Source organism: Poeciliopsis prolifica, unplaced genomic scaffold, assembly GCF_027474105.1.
Source record: "Poeciliopsis prolifica strain line A6 unplaced genomic scaffold, Auburn_PproV2 SCAFFOLD007, whole genome shotgun sequence".
NCBI classification, from domain to species: domain Eukaryota; kingdom Metazoa; phylum Chordata; class Actinopteri; order Cyprinodontiformes; family Poeciliidae; genus Poeciliopsis; species Poeciliopsis prolifica.
The window spans coordinates 9,000,290-9,017,325 of record NW_026562382.1 but is presented as its reverse complement, the minus strand read 5'-3'; the positions used below and the strand labels follow the sequence as shown (position 1 = coordinate 9,017,325).

The 17,036-nt window shown below is 39.8% G+C and overlaps 1 protein-coding gene across 4 annotated transcripts in view; it reads right to left on the bottom strand.

Moving 5' to 3' along the window:
- Window positions 1–17,036, bottom strand: part of mid1 (midline 1) — a 38,960-nt gene that overhangs the window by 16,437 nt on the left and 5,487 nt on the right. The window contains exons 2-3 of one of the 4 annotated variants that reach the window (XM_055032251.1): window positions 2,503–3,224; window positions 540–599 (exon numbers count right to left, since the gene is read on the bottom strand). In XM_055032251.1, the coding sequence (XP_054888226.1) occupies window positions 540–599; window positions 2,503–3,168 (726 nt within the window). In that variant the 5' untranslated portion in view covers window positions 3,169–3,224. Of the gene's footprint in view, window positions 1–539; window positions 600–2,502; window positions 3,225–5,378; window positions 5,541–10,355; window positions 10,509–17,036 lie in introns of those variants that run through there. The other 3 variants (XM_055032249.1, XM_055032248.1, XM_055032247.1) reach the window with 3 other exon arrangements.

Here is a 17,036-nt window from a genome sequence, read left to right as displayed (position 1 = left end):
CCTGGGTCCTGGACTGCATGCTATACGGAAAGCCCATTTTCCACAGCAGTAGGAATTGCTATTTCCTCTTTCACTTCCAACCTCAAACAGCGGAAGTAGCTGCATGTAATGCGAAGTCCATAGGGCGCAGAGATAAATAAAAAGAATAACATCAAAAATTACACCCAGCAAGTAAATACTTGACTCTGCAGGAAGATTAAATGGAAAGCCTTTATCTTCCTCTTTATCCATAACGTCATTAATCATTGAGACGATGTTATTAAGCCACATTAGTGCTCACATTAGTTACTAGATGCAATAATGAAAACACAACAGGCTCATAAAACTAAGCACTACACCGCATACATTAACAGCTGCCAAGGTCACATTAGCATGTCTCATTAGTCAATACCTTAGACTCGTGTTAGCTGTTTCAGGGAATACATCACTTTATCTTCACAGATACTTTTCATCCCTCAGGAAGATTATGTTCAGATTCAAGGAAGATCAATGAAACAAATCTGTCCCGATTGTTTGATTAAAGAAATGATGCTGATCACCTGGTCCGCCTCCTGGTATGATTGATCATTCCCCGCACAGAGAAGGCGGCCAGGAGACTTCTGCATGATGACAGCATGACCAGACAAAGGAGAGAAGTTAACACCAATCCTCTGAGCTAAAAAAACATCCCGGAAAACTGCTTGCATCCAAATTCCACTGTGACCAGCAAGCGTAGGAACAGGGGCAAATGCCGTATGAATTGATTTTATGATAAATAAAAACATCTGTTTGTGACTCATGCATGAACATTGTGAGTGTTGGTGAAGAAAGTGGACATTGTTTTCATGCAGCTGTTCATTTTAAGAAAAAGGACTGTTTTTTTTTTTTTTTTTTTAAGAAAATAGCTTCCTTCATAAAAACTTTGACTATAGATCATGTAATGATCTGAAAACTTCCCAAATTATGGAGCCAGAAATGGGTATAACAGCTGCTATTAATTAAGTTTATCATTCTATTACTGAAAGGTAGCCAAGCCAGTTTATGGCGTTTTCTGAATAATTGCATTTTATGCTGAGAAAAACAGATTATTTTTTTTTTATTACTATGCTGTTGAAATTTGGTAAAATGGACTGACTTTGATTATCCTCTATGCAAACAACTGATTTATAGTATTTAGCATTTTGCTGTGGATGATGCCCATAGCGTTGCAGCGACAATGTTGGTTTTCCATCTCGAGGTTCATCCTTCATCTATTCTTTTTCAACACAAACCTGTTATCAGCATGACTGTTTAAGACATTTTTAAATGATTTTTAAAAGTAATATGTTGATCATGCGTGAATGTTCCTTAAGCTGACATTTTAAGGTTGAATAAGAACCATCCTAGGCATGAGAGAAAAAAAAGTCATAAAATACATATTTTAAAGGTCAATTTCTAAATTATAATGAAACATATATTAATGAGGTTCTATTATACTGAGATAATGCAATATTTTACTGATAATCTTGTGGTAAAAGGAAAAATAATTAAAATGACAAAATAAACATTTTAAGGTGTGTCATCTGCTGGTTTCCATACTTAAACCGTTGATTACATTTTTATTTTCCTTTGCTAAAGACCATTTTAAATGTGATCATAAAAAAAACCCATATACTTGCTGAACCTAAAATAAATCACTAATAACACCCCAATTTCTACGAGAACTGCTCATTTAAATTTACAATGAACTGAAAGCAGAGACACCTTTTTCATGCTCCAGCTAACAGCATGTCTTATTAATGCCTGCCCTGCTGTTGAAAGTGAGCAGTTCCCCTTAGGGTAAAGATGTGAGTGCCTGGTCCAAGTGATATTGCACTCTGGAATTAAAAGCAGAGTAAAAGGTGCTTTTCTTGCATGACATATTACAGCACAGTTAGTCCTGTAACGCTTATAATGTCTGTAAAAACCCTCCACTGTGGATTTGTCTGAAAGAGAATACTGGCTTCACAAATGATTAACAAGAAATCCAGAACTCATTTTTTCATTCAAGGCAAAATACATCTGTCTTTTATTTAGTTAGTTTTTTAAGCCAGAACACAGAATTTTATGGCACTGAGAAAAGAAGTCGATCACAAGTAAGGGAAGACACTATTTTAGTCAACGTTAACTCAGATTAGCTTCTTAAACATTATAAAGTACACTTGAAAGAGACTGAGATGTAATTACTCGTTACTTCTGCATGCATTGCCAAGCTGCTGATCATTCAGAAATGTTTCTACGGAAAATGAAGTGCAAGGGACAGTGTTTTCTTTGTTTTTTGTTTCAGAAAACTGCTGATAAACTTTGATTTATGTGACAGTGCATACCACTAAAATCATGCTTTTGCTTCTTGGTTGATGCCAATTTTCATAATTTACTATCATATTGTGCAACGGGAATAATATAGTACTTCAAGAGGTGAAGAGAGATCTGCAGGAAAAAAAAGAGTCTGGAATGCTTGCATTTTAAATTCCCAAGCATTCTAATAATAATTCTATTTCTTACCTTTAGTTTGTCATATCGGTCGCTGAGGGCCGCCACTTGGTGGTCACGATGTCGACCGACAAGCTTGCACAAGGCACAGATCAACTGTTCGTCTGTTACACAGTACATGTTGACTTTCTCGTCTTCATGCTCCAGACACATCAGCCCCCGAAGATGGGAGTCCTGCAAGGGTTCAATCAGCCGGTGGCCCGTGAAGGGTTTCTTGTTTGGGTGGGTGGCCTTCAGGCATTCCTCGCAGTATGATACCTCACAGGTAACGCAGGTCTTCACTGCATCTTGAGGGGGGTCCTGCTCGCAGAACTGACACTGCACTCGGTCCGTAGGAGATGTCATGGCTTTGCCTTGTGGGATTACTCGCTCACGACGAGTCTCGCTAGGGGAGTTGGGTCCACTTAGAGAGGCTTTCTGGTAGCGGTCGATGATGTTCTGTAGGGTCACGTTGCGTTTGAGTCCCTCTAGGCCTCTCTGGTTGAGAGTAATGACATAGCGACAAGTTGGACACTGGAAGGCGCTGATAGACTGGATAGGCTCGCTGGGGGTGCAATGGGAGACCAAAATACGATGGGCACAGTTGAAACAAAGACTGTGAGCACAGGGCAGCAGCAGTGGGTCCTCAAAAAGCTCCAGACAGATTGGGCAGGTCAGCTCAGACTCTAGTGTTTCCATTTTCAGGCACAACAAAGAGGGATTGTCAGCGAAATCCAGGGAAGCCGATCAGCTATCTGTGAATGACACAAAGGAAAAAAGCTTGATTATAGAAAGTTGGGGGGAAAAACAGAGTGAAAAACTAATTAAATAGATGTTAGAATGATTCAATCCAACTGTCCATATTTAGAAATAAGTAGAGAGGTATAGAGACCAGATATGGTAAACATTCAAAATCAGAGAACTTAATCATACAAGCTTCAAGATTTCACAAGCATTAACACTCTTATGTGGAAGTCGGTTAAGGAAGATGATTCAAATATGGGTTATTTTCAGAATCTGTAAGATGCTGAAAAAATGTCAATGGAAGCATATGGTTTTAAAAGGCAAATTAAAAAGAAAACTATTTTCTAAAGCATGTCAAGACATGTCTGCAGTTCATTCAGGCTACAAGAGAATGTAGCAAATAGCAGAAAGTTTGAACAGATACAGTTTTTAACCGCAGCCTACTGTGGAAAATGATTGATATCGTAATGTTGGCAGTCTTTTGGAAAGTGTTACAGAAGGGCTGTGTATTTTCTCAAGAGAAAATACACAGCGGTTGCTGTTTCAGGAGCAATGTTAGCCAAAGGCAATTTAAAACGTCTTTAAAATGTCTCCCTACCTTTTTATCTGTCATAAATAATAAGTAAAATAGTAGTTTATGGTGACTGAATCTCCTACATAAACACCATACAGTTGTTTCTACTGTTCATATACTTAATTAATAACTGTTTACAAAAGAAGTGGTAGAAAAAAAGTTAATGATCTGTGAATTATTAGAGCCATGACATCGTAAGTCCTCTGAAAAAGGACTTGAAAATTTGTTAAAATTAGTATCAGCAAGTATTCTGAATGGTGCCTCTCTGGACAAAATATAAATAAAGCCTGAATTAAACAAGACTTTTGCACAACTATGTGTTAGTTTGGATAATCAGAATGTATTAATTCAGTCCCATCTTGAGTTTTATTGGCTTTCCTTTGCAAGATGAACACCAGAATATGTATTGTGTAAATATTTGTGGGACAGTCAGGTTAAGCAGGTGCTTGCTACTAATAAATAAGCCTTTGCGTATTTGGTGCAGATCTGATTTGCTGAACTTGAAGAATGCGGCTGCAGCTCATTTTAATTTGGCTCAAGGGGAGCCTGCATGAGTTCCCCTCTGCACGGTCGTCCACTGGGGAACAGAGCAGCGAGGACTGACAGCTCAGCCAAGCAGAAGTCTATTGGCCTGCTTGCTGAAGGCTGGGGCTCCACACCGTCACAGACACTGAGCCTTTGTTCCCTGGTCACTCAGACACCCCCAGCTGCAAGCGGACACACTGGACTTCACAGCGACTCCCTGTGTGAACTTTACCTCCACTCATTAAGTGTGAAGAGGGCAAAAGCACATTATTAAGGACAGTTGGCCATAAGAAGCCCCTTGAAAATCATGCAGGACGCCACAAATATCTCAGAGCAATTTTGTGTTTTCCGTTGTTCTCGGATCTCCAGACCTTTGCTTATCTTACTGTGGCTACAGCACAAAAAACAAGAGGCATGTTGAGCATGTCTCTTGTGACTGGGAAGCATCTGCTGGCCTTTGTTAGTTTGTTCCTTTATTCTTTACACACAAACCTGCCAATGCAACTGCCAAAAAAAAATATATTTTCTGGATTAAACATGATCTCCTCCCCACCGTTGCTGAAAAAAAAAATCTTAAACAGAAAAATTTCCATAACAAATTTTGCTAAGTGTACTTTATGACATTGTTTCAGGAGATATTCTTTATGTCTCAGACTTTCTAATTTAATTTCAGTGGAAATCCTTGTTGTTCTGTTATCACTTTTTAAATATTTGTGACCATTTTATTTATCAAAGGTAACATTTTTGAGTAATAAAACTACAAAGCAATAAAAAAAATCAAAAAACAGAAAAGACATTAAAACATCACAGACTACAGTAGGTTCTGTAGGTCTTGTCAAACAGGTTTGCCCATTGGAGCATGCAGTCTGTGATAAAAACAGGACAAATAAAGAGCAGTTTTAAATAAGCACAGCATGAAGAGGTGACTATTCTGATGTCATCACCACCCTGGACTTATACAAAAGCTTGTAAAATAAAACTGTGGCAAAGAGCCACTCCAAACAGCCCCAAGTATTTTCTGCATTCCTAAAAGTGCTCCCATTCATACAAAGTTTACTTTACCCACCGATGGATTTCGCCCCACTTTGCACTGCCGAGACATTTTTGCTTCAGGGAAACCTCTGACCTGAATCATGAAAATCTGTTTCTAACAAATGCAATAAACATGGACTCCGGCGTGCAGCACGCATCCAGATGGCACAAGTAATCCTGCTGCAGAGTTGTCATTAGGCGAAAGATTGAGCAAGAGGTAGCAAGCACAACAGGAAAAGTTGCCCGACAATTCCAGGAAAGCCAGCTCCACCTACAGCAGGAGCTCCGGCCAGAGCTTGGGAGAAGAGGAGGAGAGCAGACAGCAGTGAGTGGGGAGAGAGGGAGTAAAATGTTGAAAACAAACGGAGGGGACGGGATTGTTGCGGAAACCTCGTCCTCACAGGCAGGTCAGTGTCCTCGCAGCCCTGCCCATTCAGAAATTCAAAGCATCAGGATCAGTTTCAGCTTTCTTTATGCAACTCTTCCCACTGTTTCACACAGCACAATGCTGTGAACTCAAACTTTTCCTGGCACTTCCATCGGGGACTCAAGGGTAAAAGTTGACAACACAAGCTGAGATGAGAGTCCACAGCAGGATCATGACTCTTTTTGCAGCCAGAGAACAAGTGATGAGGACCAAATAATAAGTCCTGTTAGAGGCAGATCCTCTCCGGAGTAATTCGAACTCCAACATTATCATACAGCTTGCAAAATATCAGCTCCGTCTCAAAGGAGAATGTTCAATAAGACTGGAAAATGAAGCCAGACATGACTTAACATCATCGGCAACATCCACATCTGTCATAGCTGGCCCTGATGTGGCGAGTCACTGAGCAGCCATCTGCTTACCATGTGCGACTATTTCTGAACACACCCCTGCTGGGTTTCGTTTTGATCCTCCTGTCACTCAAAGGGGTCCCCCAGGAGGCTCGCCGCTCTCAGAGACAGACAAGAAGCTGTAAATATTAAAAAGCTCACGCTCAAGTCCAGACAAACCTGTAGGTGCTAATTTCCAGGGAGAGAGAGATGTGAAGGGAACGTGACTGGGATTCCCTGGGTGCTTGCTGTGCAGCCTCCAGCGGGAAATAAATCCACTCGCCCTGGAGCAGAAAAGGGAACTTACCCATTTGTTTGGTAAAATGACGAAAGACAACGTGAACTGAATAACCTTTGCTCACATTCTAACTTTAAAGCTCATACTAATCAGTTTTACATTAAAAATGTGAATCTGATTGACATACCAATACATATTCATTTCATATGAAACTATCTGTGTGCAATTTAATCTCAAATAAACCCAGCTGTTCTGTGAATCAGTTATGAGTTTGTTAAAGCTCATTAATGTACAAAAGCATCATGAAGACAAAGGAACATGTCTGACAGCTCAGGGGTAATGTCAGGGTGCAGTTTAAAACAATGTCACAAGCTTTGATTACATAGACAGATCATGGCACCACTGCATACCTGCCAGTGGCATAAAGAAAGGCATTATTGAGAAAGGTCCTTCAGTCCAGTTTGCAGTTTGCAGGACACACACATAAGGGACACAGTAAACATGTTGGAAAACGTGTTTCATTCACACATGCCTTAATTGTCTCTCCTAAAACACTTACATGGAAGCCAAAGGTCACTAGGATACTCATGTTCACTTGACAGTTAAGGGGTTTTAAGAACTACTGTTTCCCAGCATGAACTCCTTTTATTTTAACTTTAAATTAGGTTAGAAAAAAAAAGCTTCAGCTCTTTTCTGTTTTTTTTTTCTTCGTGCTTTAAACATTTTTTGACATGATCTCAACCAAAAATGTTCTCAAACTGTTTTAATTCTGTTTTTGTTTTACAACTGAATTGTGTGTTTACTGGATAACACCCTGCATCTACCTGAACGTACTCCACTGTAAAACATGGTGTTGGCAACATCTGGGTGTGGGACCTTTTTTCAAAAGCTGGTCATAGTTGATGGAAGGTTGTACCGCTGATGAGTGCCATGATCATGCCGATGATTCAATGCCTGTAGGGTCATTGTCCAAAATGTTGATATAGAGCTTCTTATTTTAATGTGAAAAAGTTAACTGGGGGAAAAAAAAGAAATAGACTTTTTTTCAGGAAGTGTTAAGTAAAGCTTGGCTTAAAACACTGGAATTCAGCTCCAAACGATGAACCAAGGTACTGAAATGTCATGTGGAGCTACATTTTGATTAGGAAGTAATGGCTCCTTTATAGATGAAACAATTAAAATGTCTTTGATATGAGGGCAATTTCCCGCTCAAACGCTCTCTAATCCTTTTGGTTATGGTCTTTTATCACCCTTAATGATAGTCCTGATCCATGTAGGCTATTCAGCCTCTGAAAGATTGTTATTGCTCTCTGTCTTCTTCCCCGGGCTGACACCTAACATATTTATCTGTAATCCTGTCCTGGTAGCGTGGCTGTGACCAATGGAGGGGGGCCAGGGCTTGGAGGAGCAGCAGAAGCAGCAGGCTGTGCTCAGTGCAGCGAGGTCCTTCTCCTCAGTTCTGCTCAGCTCAGCAGCGGCCCACTCAGGCCTAATATGATTTACAGCTGCGGTGGCAGCGGCCAGCTGATTAGACTGACTAATCTACCTGGTCTGCAGCTGCACACATTACCCAGATCATCGTTAATGGAGCCTGTACGGCCGAGACACAGGCTGTAGTTTAAATGATTAAAGAGCGCAACCTAATTACTAACTCTAGCATCCCTGCGACTGGAGTTTAACCTCATCTGTACATGTTGGCACGGAGAAGAACAGCGGCGTTCCGGGCTAATAATAAGCTTCAGGTGAACACCGCGGCTCCAAATGCATCGTTTCTGGTATTTCGGAAGTCTGGTTGTGCGAACAAGTTTCATTTGGTTTCCTGTCTTCCAGTCCGAGGAACGCAGGTCATGCTGGTCGGCAGCAACTTCTCATTTCCTCTGCGAGGCTTGGCAGGTGCCATCAGCGGGAAAACACCCTAGCCTTTCCACGACCACAGGAACTTCAAGGAATGTGACTTTCCAGGCAATGCAGCTGCCACCCGCTTCCTCCAAGTCCATACGCGGTTAAAGCTGCCCTGATACTCGTTGAGTTCAAATGTCAACGTGCTCAATTAGTTTTGCTAAGTTTGGAGAAGTCGTTTGTGAGTGACGATTTCCGAGTGGAGAAAACACGCGAATGGCGACATCTTGTGGTGGTGTTGCATAACCGCATGCAAGAAAGTCTTCACACCGTCACACTTTTAGCAATACGTTGACAAACATTGGATCAGAATGTGAGGAAAATATGCCCGCTTTAACGACGGTCACTTTCAAATAACTACTTCTGGTAAAATCTGAAAACGTATCTCAAAAGTAAGAGTATCTCAACAATCTCTTCGGAAGCTTTAGTTCTTCTTGCTCTAACCTAACTTTGTCTTTTGGACATTTAACACAGCCGTTAGAACTCTAAGATTAAACTTTGTAGAAGATAATGCTTGTTAAAAAAGGGGGGGGGGGAACTACTTTTGTTTGTACCAATTTTAGAAACTTTTCGCCTTTTTGAGATCATCCCATTTTCACAGTAAATACAGTTTTGCTTCTTTGGAGTGATCCAGATTAGGATCTCAGAGACTGAAGGTTAAAGTCTGGGGGTAATGGCTAGTCCAACAAGGGCAAAGACCAAAATAGATTTTTTTTGCCTCCAATGTTAAGAAGTGTCGTTTTTTTCCAGATGCTGTTTTGTCAAGAGTTGAATATTCATCTAAGTTGCACTTTGTTGGAATACATCTACCTAGAAAGTAATTAGCTGCAAAGGAAACTGAGGAGACAGTGTGATGTCACTACTCGCTGTTTTAAACAAACTGGGAACTTTGAAGAAAACAATGTTCCTAATTTAAGATAGCCAAAAAAGTCTGATATAATGGCATTTACATAAACTACTAATATATTGGAATTTCTTTGCACTGAATTTTCTATCAGATACTTGCAGTGTAAACAAAGGCATTACCTGTTCTGTTCTCTGCAAATGATTTACACAGGAAAGTCATAGGTGCTGCATCACCCACTTTATCTCCAGTCACATGAATAACTTTCTAATTCAAACATGACAATACGTCTTAAAGTTTTTTTTTAAATAGCTTTTGGGCTTAAAGCTAAGGTGGTGTTTTTGACACTGGAGTTGTTTTGATTCTACTATAGTCTTAGCCCCTCCTAGACTAACGTTTAGCCTCCAGAACCAACTCGTCTGGATTTGTATTAAGAAAGAAGGTTATCTGTTATGCTATAGGTGAGATATCGACTGCTTATAAAGCCTAAACCGACTATTAAAACAATTCTTAGCAATCCCTTCGAGCAATTCATTGGTTCAATAAACGCTATAAAGATCTCCACATGTGCTGGCATGGTGACAGCTTGTTGTCTATTAGTCACAGTAGTGATCGGAAGCAGTGTGCTCATTTGGAAAGGTGCTCTGCATTTCTTTTTAAAACAACCGTTTATTAATTAATAGGAGCCACAAGAAAGTGTGTTTTCGTCCTCCACGATAAAGTGGACTGACATGTGATAATGATTAAAAAAAAAAAAGGATCTGTTGTCAAAATTGCAATAGTAAAAGGCGAGAAATACCATCCTTTTGAAGGTGCACACTCAAAAATAATGCACCAAACTAAAGTAAATGTGCCATAGAATATTTCATCCAATTTCCAGAAAATCTGCAGTCGAAAATGTGTTTGAAAATGTCTCAAAGCTGTTGCAAATGACTGTTTTTACACAGGAAGTCTGCTGTAGCCTCAACCCACTCATTTTTGTGCTGTTTAATTCCAGAAATTCCCTTCAGACCTTGCTTAGTCATCATACCTCTCATGCAATCTCGTTCAAAACATTTGGAAAAATAACATAGCCCGGCAACTTTTGCACCTCAAAAGATCCCTGCCTGGAGCTTTGGAAACACATTATGACTCATGTTCTAGCAGGAAAACAACTCCACAAAGCCACAGTAACATTACACACTGGCTGTGTTCTGAGTGACCTCCTGACTTACCTGCCTCATGGTTCCAGCCGTAAAGAAGCACGGGAAAGTACAGAGCCCCCTCCACAGACATTCACTGCTGATATTTCGTCTCTGCGAAGCTGATCCACTGTGGCGGTCTGAACTTAAAGCGTAGTGACTCGCCTCTCAGAGTCTCTGTGAGTTTCTGAGCTCTTAACCCTCGCCTCTGAGCCCGCGGGAGGATCAAAACTTGCCACCTTTTTATCTACTCTGACTGAAAACCATCCCATCTAGATGCAGTGGGCTGCAGGATATTGGAGAAGCCAATAGTGTGAAAGGGGGGGCAGGACTTTTGCTTCTCTGCACTATAACTTGAGGCTAACAGACATAACTTGGAGCAAAGGTTTTTCAAACTCACATAGATGCCTCCAGCTGAACACCAGAAACAAAATTAAACTGTTAGATTCCATTACTGTCGTCCTTAACCTCATTAAATGTAGTTGAAAGTACTGGAGCTGAAAATTTGTGTCATGCTCACAGCAAGAATAACTGAAGTCAAGGAATATACTTTAATACAGATGCTAGTTGTTATCAGCCATATTTCTGAGATTAAACACAGGAATGCGCTGAGATTTGTGACCGCAGACTTTAAAAGCGTTGAAAGTTATTTCACATCTTTGACGTCTGCTCACAATTCCTCAGTTGCTTAGAAAATAACTAACATGTGGAAAGACTGACACGGTTGGCACGTAAACAGTGCAAGACACAGAGATCGCATCAAGTCTGATCAGTTCCTCAGCTGAAAGTTTAGATGCCGTTAACTAAGACAACTTTGTCACAGACAAGAGGATTTTTTTTTTGAATTAGATCGCTGTGCAAGATGCATGTTTTGTGCAAACCACAGTGCAAATGGCATAATTTCACTTGGATTATAAAGTAGCCACATTCCCATGCCCGGGAATCCTCATGTTTCAGCTCAGCTTGCTGAATCCAGAATGGTGTGAAAATAAAAATGAGAAACTAAAACAGTTTAGGAACTTAATAGTCAATATTCCCTTAAAAAAGTAACAGTAATGATTTTACAGGACAATCAGCTTAAATCTAGCCACCATAATGTGAAATTCTGAAGTCTATAATACTTATATTTTGCTGCCTAGAAAATCCATCAATTCAAACAATTCTCATTTGGTTAAAAGGTCAAAATCATTACACCACCACACTAAACTTTTGACCCAAAGCAGGAAAGACATGCTTTTGCACCGTTTGAAATATTTTTGACTCTCAGCTAATATGAAGTCTAATCACACAAGGAAGCATTTTTTTCATTGTTGTCTAATTTGGTGAGACTGATTGTGGTCCCAGTTTCCTGCTCTTTACAGATAGGAGGGTCACCCTGTGTGGTCCTCTGCTGCTGAAGCCAGTCTGCTTAAGGGTTTGACATATTGTACCAGAGACACAACTCTTCATATCTTGATTGTAACCAGTGGTTATTTCAGCTACTGCTACCTGTTCTGTTATCACAAACCAGTCTTTCTATAATTCTTTGACCTCTGATGCCTGTAGCCTGTTTTTCAGCCACAGAAATGTCACTTTTTGAACCATTCGCTGTAAACCTGAGTAGTGGCTGTATGTGAAAATTTCAGTCGATCAGCAGTTTTTAAAATAGTCAGAAACCACCACGCCACATTCAAAATCACTTAAATCCCATTTCTGTCACATTCTGATGCTCAGTTTAAAGTTTAGCAAGTCATGTTTGCCTATTTCTAGATGCCCGAGTGCTTAAATACATTGAGCTGCTGCCATCTGATTGGGTGATTCACTGTTTACCAAACAATCAGAGATGTATCTAATTAAGTACCCCTTGAGTGAATGGATATGAACGGATGCAGAAGGCCACTGAGTGCCACTAAACTGCTTGTTCATATTCAACCTCTTGCTCAAAAAATATTTACATCCTACATGCAAATATTTACGGAATACTGTGAAGCAGATTCAATGCAAGCAGACCAATACACTGTCAAAGCTTTAACAGAAACTCTTGCTCTTTCATCTGGACTTTTTATGCGGCCTTCTCCAAAGATACAAAGTGTGTCTTACCTCTCAGCCTGTTAGTCACTCAACCAGACAGTCCAGTCTGGATGATTCAAAATATATAGAGAAACCAAAGATGAGAGTTCACTAAAAATTGTGACTTTGCTCAGAAGACTCCTTCTACTTTTTAACTGTCTGGGTGATGCCGCTTCATCTGCTTTCCTCCTGTCTCTGAAAGTCTTCTCACACAAGCCTCTCTTTTTCTAACCCTCTCCAAAGGAAGCCAAAACTGCTCCAAATGGTTCAACCAGGCACCAACTTCTCAGGCTTTTCCCTCTTTGTGTTATTTTGTTGGCTGGGATCATTAACTTGGTCCCATGAGAACACGAGGAGGTAAATAACCACCCCCTCCTTCCTGTGGAAGCTGTCAATCACTTGCGATGATGAGGAGGTGAGGGGCTGCTTTTAGCCTCTGAGGAAACACTCCTGATTGGTCACCAGGGAGCAGAGGTGCCCGGCATGACAAATGGGAGCTCTAAGATGGCTAGGATTGCTCTGTTAAGCTTACATGCACAGCCATAATAGACTTTTACACAATTCACTCATTTGCATGCCGTTTAGAATAAAGCTGGAGACTTCTGAGACTTGACAGCAAATGTCTCTGCATCTGGATTTGAGAAAAAAAAAAGTGCTTCGTTTAATACGTTGGTAGTTGGGTGAATGCTAGGGTCAAGCTGAATAATGTCAAGATGTTTTAAATGACACATTGGTACAGTCTGGACACTCAGCAGGGGGGGGACTACGAGGGATGCATTAAGCTGCCGTTGCCATGGCAGTTTGGCAGGAGCAGGGATGCATCCTGCTTCTCGAGCCAAATGCCATTCGAATCTTTTCACTGGCCAACCCTCAGCTCTCTCTTCACAGATTGCTTGTTTCTTCGTCAAGCCTACCACTGTCTGTTAGTTTCTTCTTCCTCCCGACATCCAATGCCAATTTGAAGTCAACAGCATTTTGTAAGGAAGTGAAATGTGTAGAGACACTGTGACTGAGACAATACCTGAAAGAGGTCACTCCCCTCACAGGACCAAGACTAAACACTTTAGCTGACAAATGAAGAGACACAACAGACACATTAAGCACGGCTGTGAATCTGATGCCTGTGCTTGACTCATTCTGAACACTAATAGATTTGTAAACAGTGCTCAGCAAATCCATGTCCAATGAAAAACACACAGAAAACGCTAAAGTAATTCAAGTTTATGTACTGTGTTATATTAATTACAATTTTTTTTTTACTTCAATCACATAAAATACATGCAGAGATATATTATTAAGCTTATTTTTGTCAAGATGATTATGACACACAACTAAGTAAGAGTCCAAATTCAGTTTTTCAGAAAATTTGAATATTCCTTAAGATTAATATAATTACTTGATGTGTAATTATACCATGTCCCACACTGTTTTTGCACTCAGTATTTGATGAAGGGTCTTTTTACAGGAACTACTGCATAAACGAGGGGATCACCCTGTGGTTCTGATGAGCTGTTAAGAAAGACAAGTTTGTTTTATAATTAGTGTCCTTTAGCATGTCGCCATTGTTGTTCAAAGTCTGTTCTAGTCTAAATGTATTCTATACCACATATGACCATGAGTAGTTGACAGAAATACTGCATGAAGTAAAAAATGAAAACAGCCCCACCCTCCCAGCCCCAATAAAAACTGAGATAAATTGCAAGTTCTCTCATTAAAGCGTCTGCTTCTATGAATTCATTTCGCACACAGAAAATTATTTTTTTGTGACAAAATGACATAAAATTATGACTATTTACTTTGATTTGAGAGACAAGCAGATATGTGAGGCCAGAGAAAACTGATCTGCTCTCTTTGGTCAGTCCAAAGGTCACATCCTTCTCTGAACTGTAAAAACATCAAATAAAAAAAAAAAAAAAAAACTCTGTTTTTGTTTTTATCTTTCCACAAAAGAAAATGTGTCTGGTTTGTGGTTTCCAGTAACCCGTCTCCACCTCTCCTGCTGGAAACTGAGGCTGTTCCTTGCTCTGGTTTGACACACAAGGTTTCTCTTGCTTTCAAGAAAAGAGATATAAGGTTGTTATTTTTTGGATATATGAGATAGATTCCTGACAGAACATTTAATTAAGTGCTTTAGCTGTCACTATTAAGTTTTTCAGATCCTAAAACATTTTAAAATAAGCAATTAATAGTTTGTGTATCCACAATATGCAGTTTTGAAATTATACTGTGTAGCCAATCTGGAAACTATGACAAAAAGTAATGCCAAAGAATCCCCTGTTAAGTTATAAAGCAATTATTATAAGCATTTTGATTTAATTTCACTCAACCCCAACAGGCCTGATTATAGCCAGGTTTGTAGAATTAAGAAATATGACCAGTCTACAAAAATCGTTCCACTGATGACTCACCCTGAAGGTCACAAACAAACCCAGAATAACACCTAAACACTGCAATCTTCATTTGTCAAAGTTAGGGCTTATTATCAGAAAGTGACTGAGCAAAAATACTATCCATGGGCAAGCTCCAAGGCGATATTGACTGGTGAGCAAAAAGGAAACAATGACCCATCTCACATTTAGAAGATTCATTTTTCTGGTAGACAAAAGTGGAACTTTTTGGAAGTCATCCTGCTGCATCCTTCATAAGACATGTAACTTAAAAAAATGTTACATCATACAGAAAACCTTAAATTGGAGGGAGGCTTGTTTTGCCATTTCAGGACCATGATGACTTGATGTTTGTAGCAGAAATTCTTTGGAACAGGACAGTGATCCAAAAAGTTCACTTCAGAAGGGCTCAAATTAAAACCAAAATGGTGGCTTTGGAGTGGCCTTGCCAAATCCCATTGAGATGATGTGGAATTACCTAACACAGATTCTTCATGCTTAAAAACCCTCCAATGTCCCCAAGATAAAACAACTCTGCAAAAACATGGGAACCAAGATATTTCCACAAAAATTAAAGACTCGTTGCCAGTTATCATGGGAGTTGTTGCTCCCAAAGATGTTACCACCAGTTATTAGGTTTCAGAGGCTTTTCCTAACAAGGCCCGGTTGGTCTGGATAATTTAATTTCACTTTATAAAATGAAGGAAATTCTAAAACTGCACTTTGTTTTCCTTCATATCATTGTCTGATATTAGTTTAATGCTATAAAATAACAGAATAAATTGTTAGGGCAGGAAATACTTTTTCACAACACCCTATCTTAAGGAGCCAATATAAAATCACAAATCGAAAATGATTGTTTCTGTTTCTGCATTTGTATCGAGGCAGTGAAACTTACAAATATTCTAAAATAATCCCCATATAATTACAGCCTAAAAAGAAAAAAAAAATCACATATATTCCCTTATCAATTAATAGCATAACTGTCCACAAAATTATTCCAAACAAATGAATATTCATCTCCATTAAATGAGGCCATTTGCAGCCTAAGGCAGTCTTCTTGATGATGGCTGGCACATCAAGCTGCATTTAATTAGAAAAAGACCTGCAGAGGGCCAGAAACACCCTCCTGAAAAGTAAGATAAGTAGTTGGAGCAAAACAGGCCATGAAATTGAATGTTACATAAACGTTAATAATTGGGAAAGAAGAGGGAGGATTATTTTTTTCTTCCACCTGCATAGTCATCATGTCATAAGGTTAGCTATCAATTTGCACTATAAGCAGTTCCACAAGTCATGCCAAACAAAGAAATCCTAATTTATGCACACAAAGACGAATACGATTTTTCAAATAACAGTTTTAAAATAAATAGTCATTAGACAGCTTTAAAGCAGGCAAATAGGTTGAGTAAGGTAGAAACAAATTGAATTGTCTCAAATGCAAATTCATTTATCTTCAGCAGCCGGGAAATAAATAATGAAATCAACTCACATGCTAAAGTCCTGAGAAATCTTTGAGGTAATTTTCAAGCACAAAATGAAAAGGAATCTCCCATTGAGCTCTCTATTTCAGTGGCACATTGAGGAGAGAATAAACAAAACATACAGTAGCATCCTAGCTGCTCTGTTTTCCTCACGCCTCCTTCATTGCTGGATCTCCCCACCCAACCCCAGCCCCATCCCTGGCTATATGTTCATGCAAGCATAAATCATGACCAGCAAGCATCACGTCCACCAGGCCATTTCATGGATATGTTTTTCATTAATGCACCCCCACCCCCTTTTTGGGGTTGAGCAGTTGCCCCTGACTCCCCACCCACCCTCACAACAAAAAGACAAAGAGGTAGCAAATGGAGAGACAAAGTGGGGGGGAGAAGGGGGTACACAAACCTTGGGGACCACATTTTGATGAGTTTCTAACTATGAGGCCCGGCCTTGAACAGATGGGACCATGTCTCCAGGGTTATGCTGCATCGCTGCGTTTAGCGCACACACACACTCACACACACACACACACACACACACACACACACACCCCATACATCCCTTTAACCAACTTCTGCTCACCAAATGATGCAAAAAGAAAACAATGACCCATCTCACATTTAGAAAATGTCTTTTATAATATTATGTTTGGCATCAAACTTCTATGTAATCACAGTAATTAAACTCTGAAGGTAGATGTTTAATTAGGTTAGCGTGTGCTTACAGGCATTGGGATGGTCGTTTACAGTACAAGTGCTGATCTAAGGGACTATAATCATTTTCCTAACTAGAA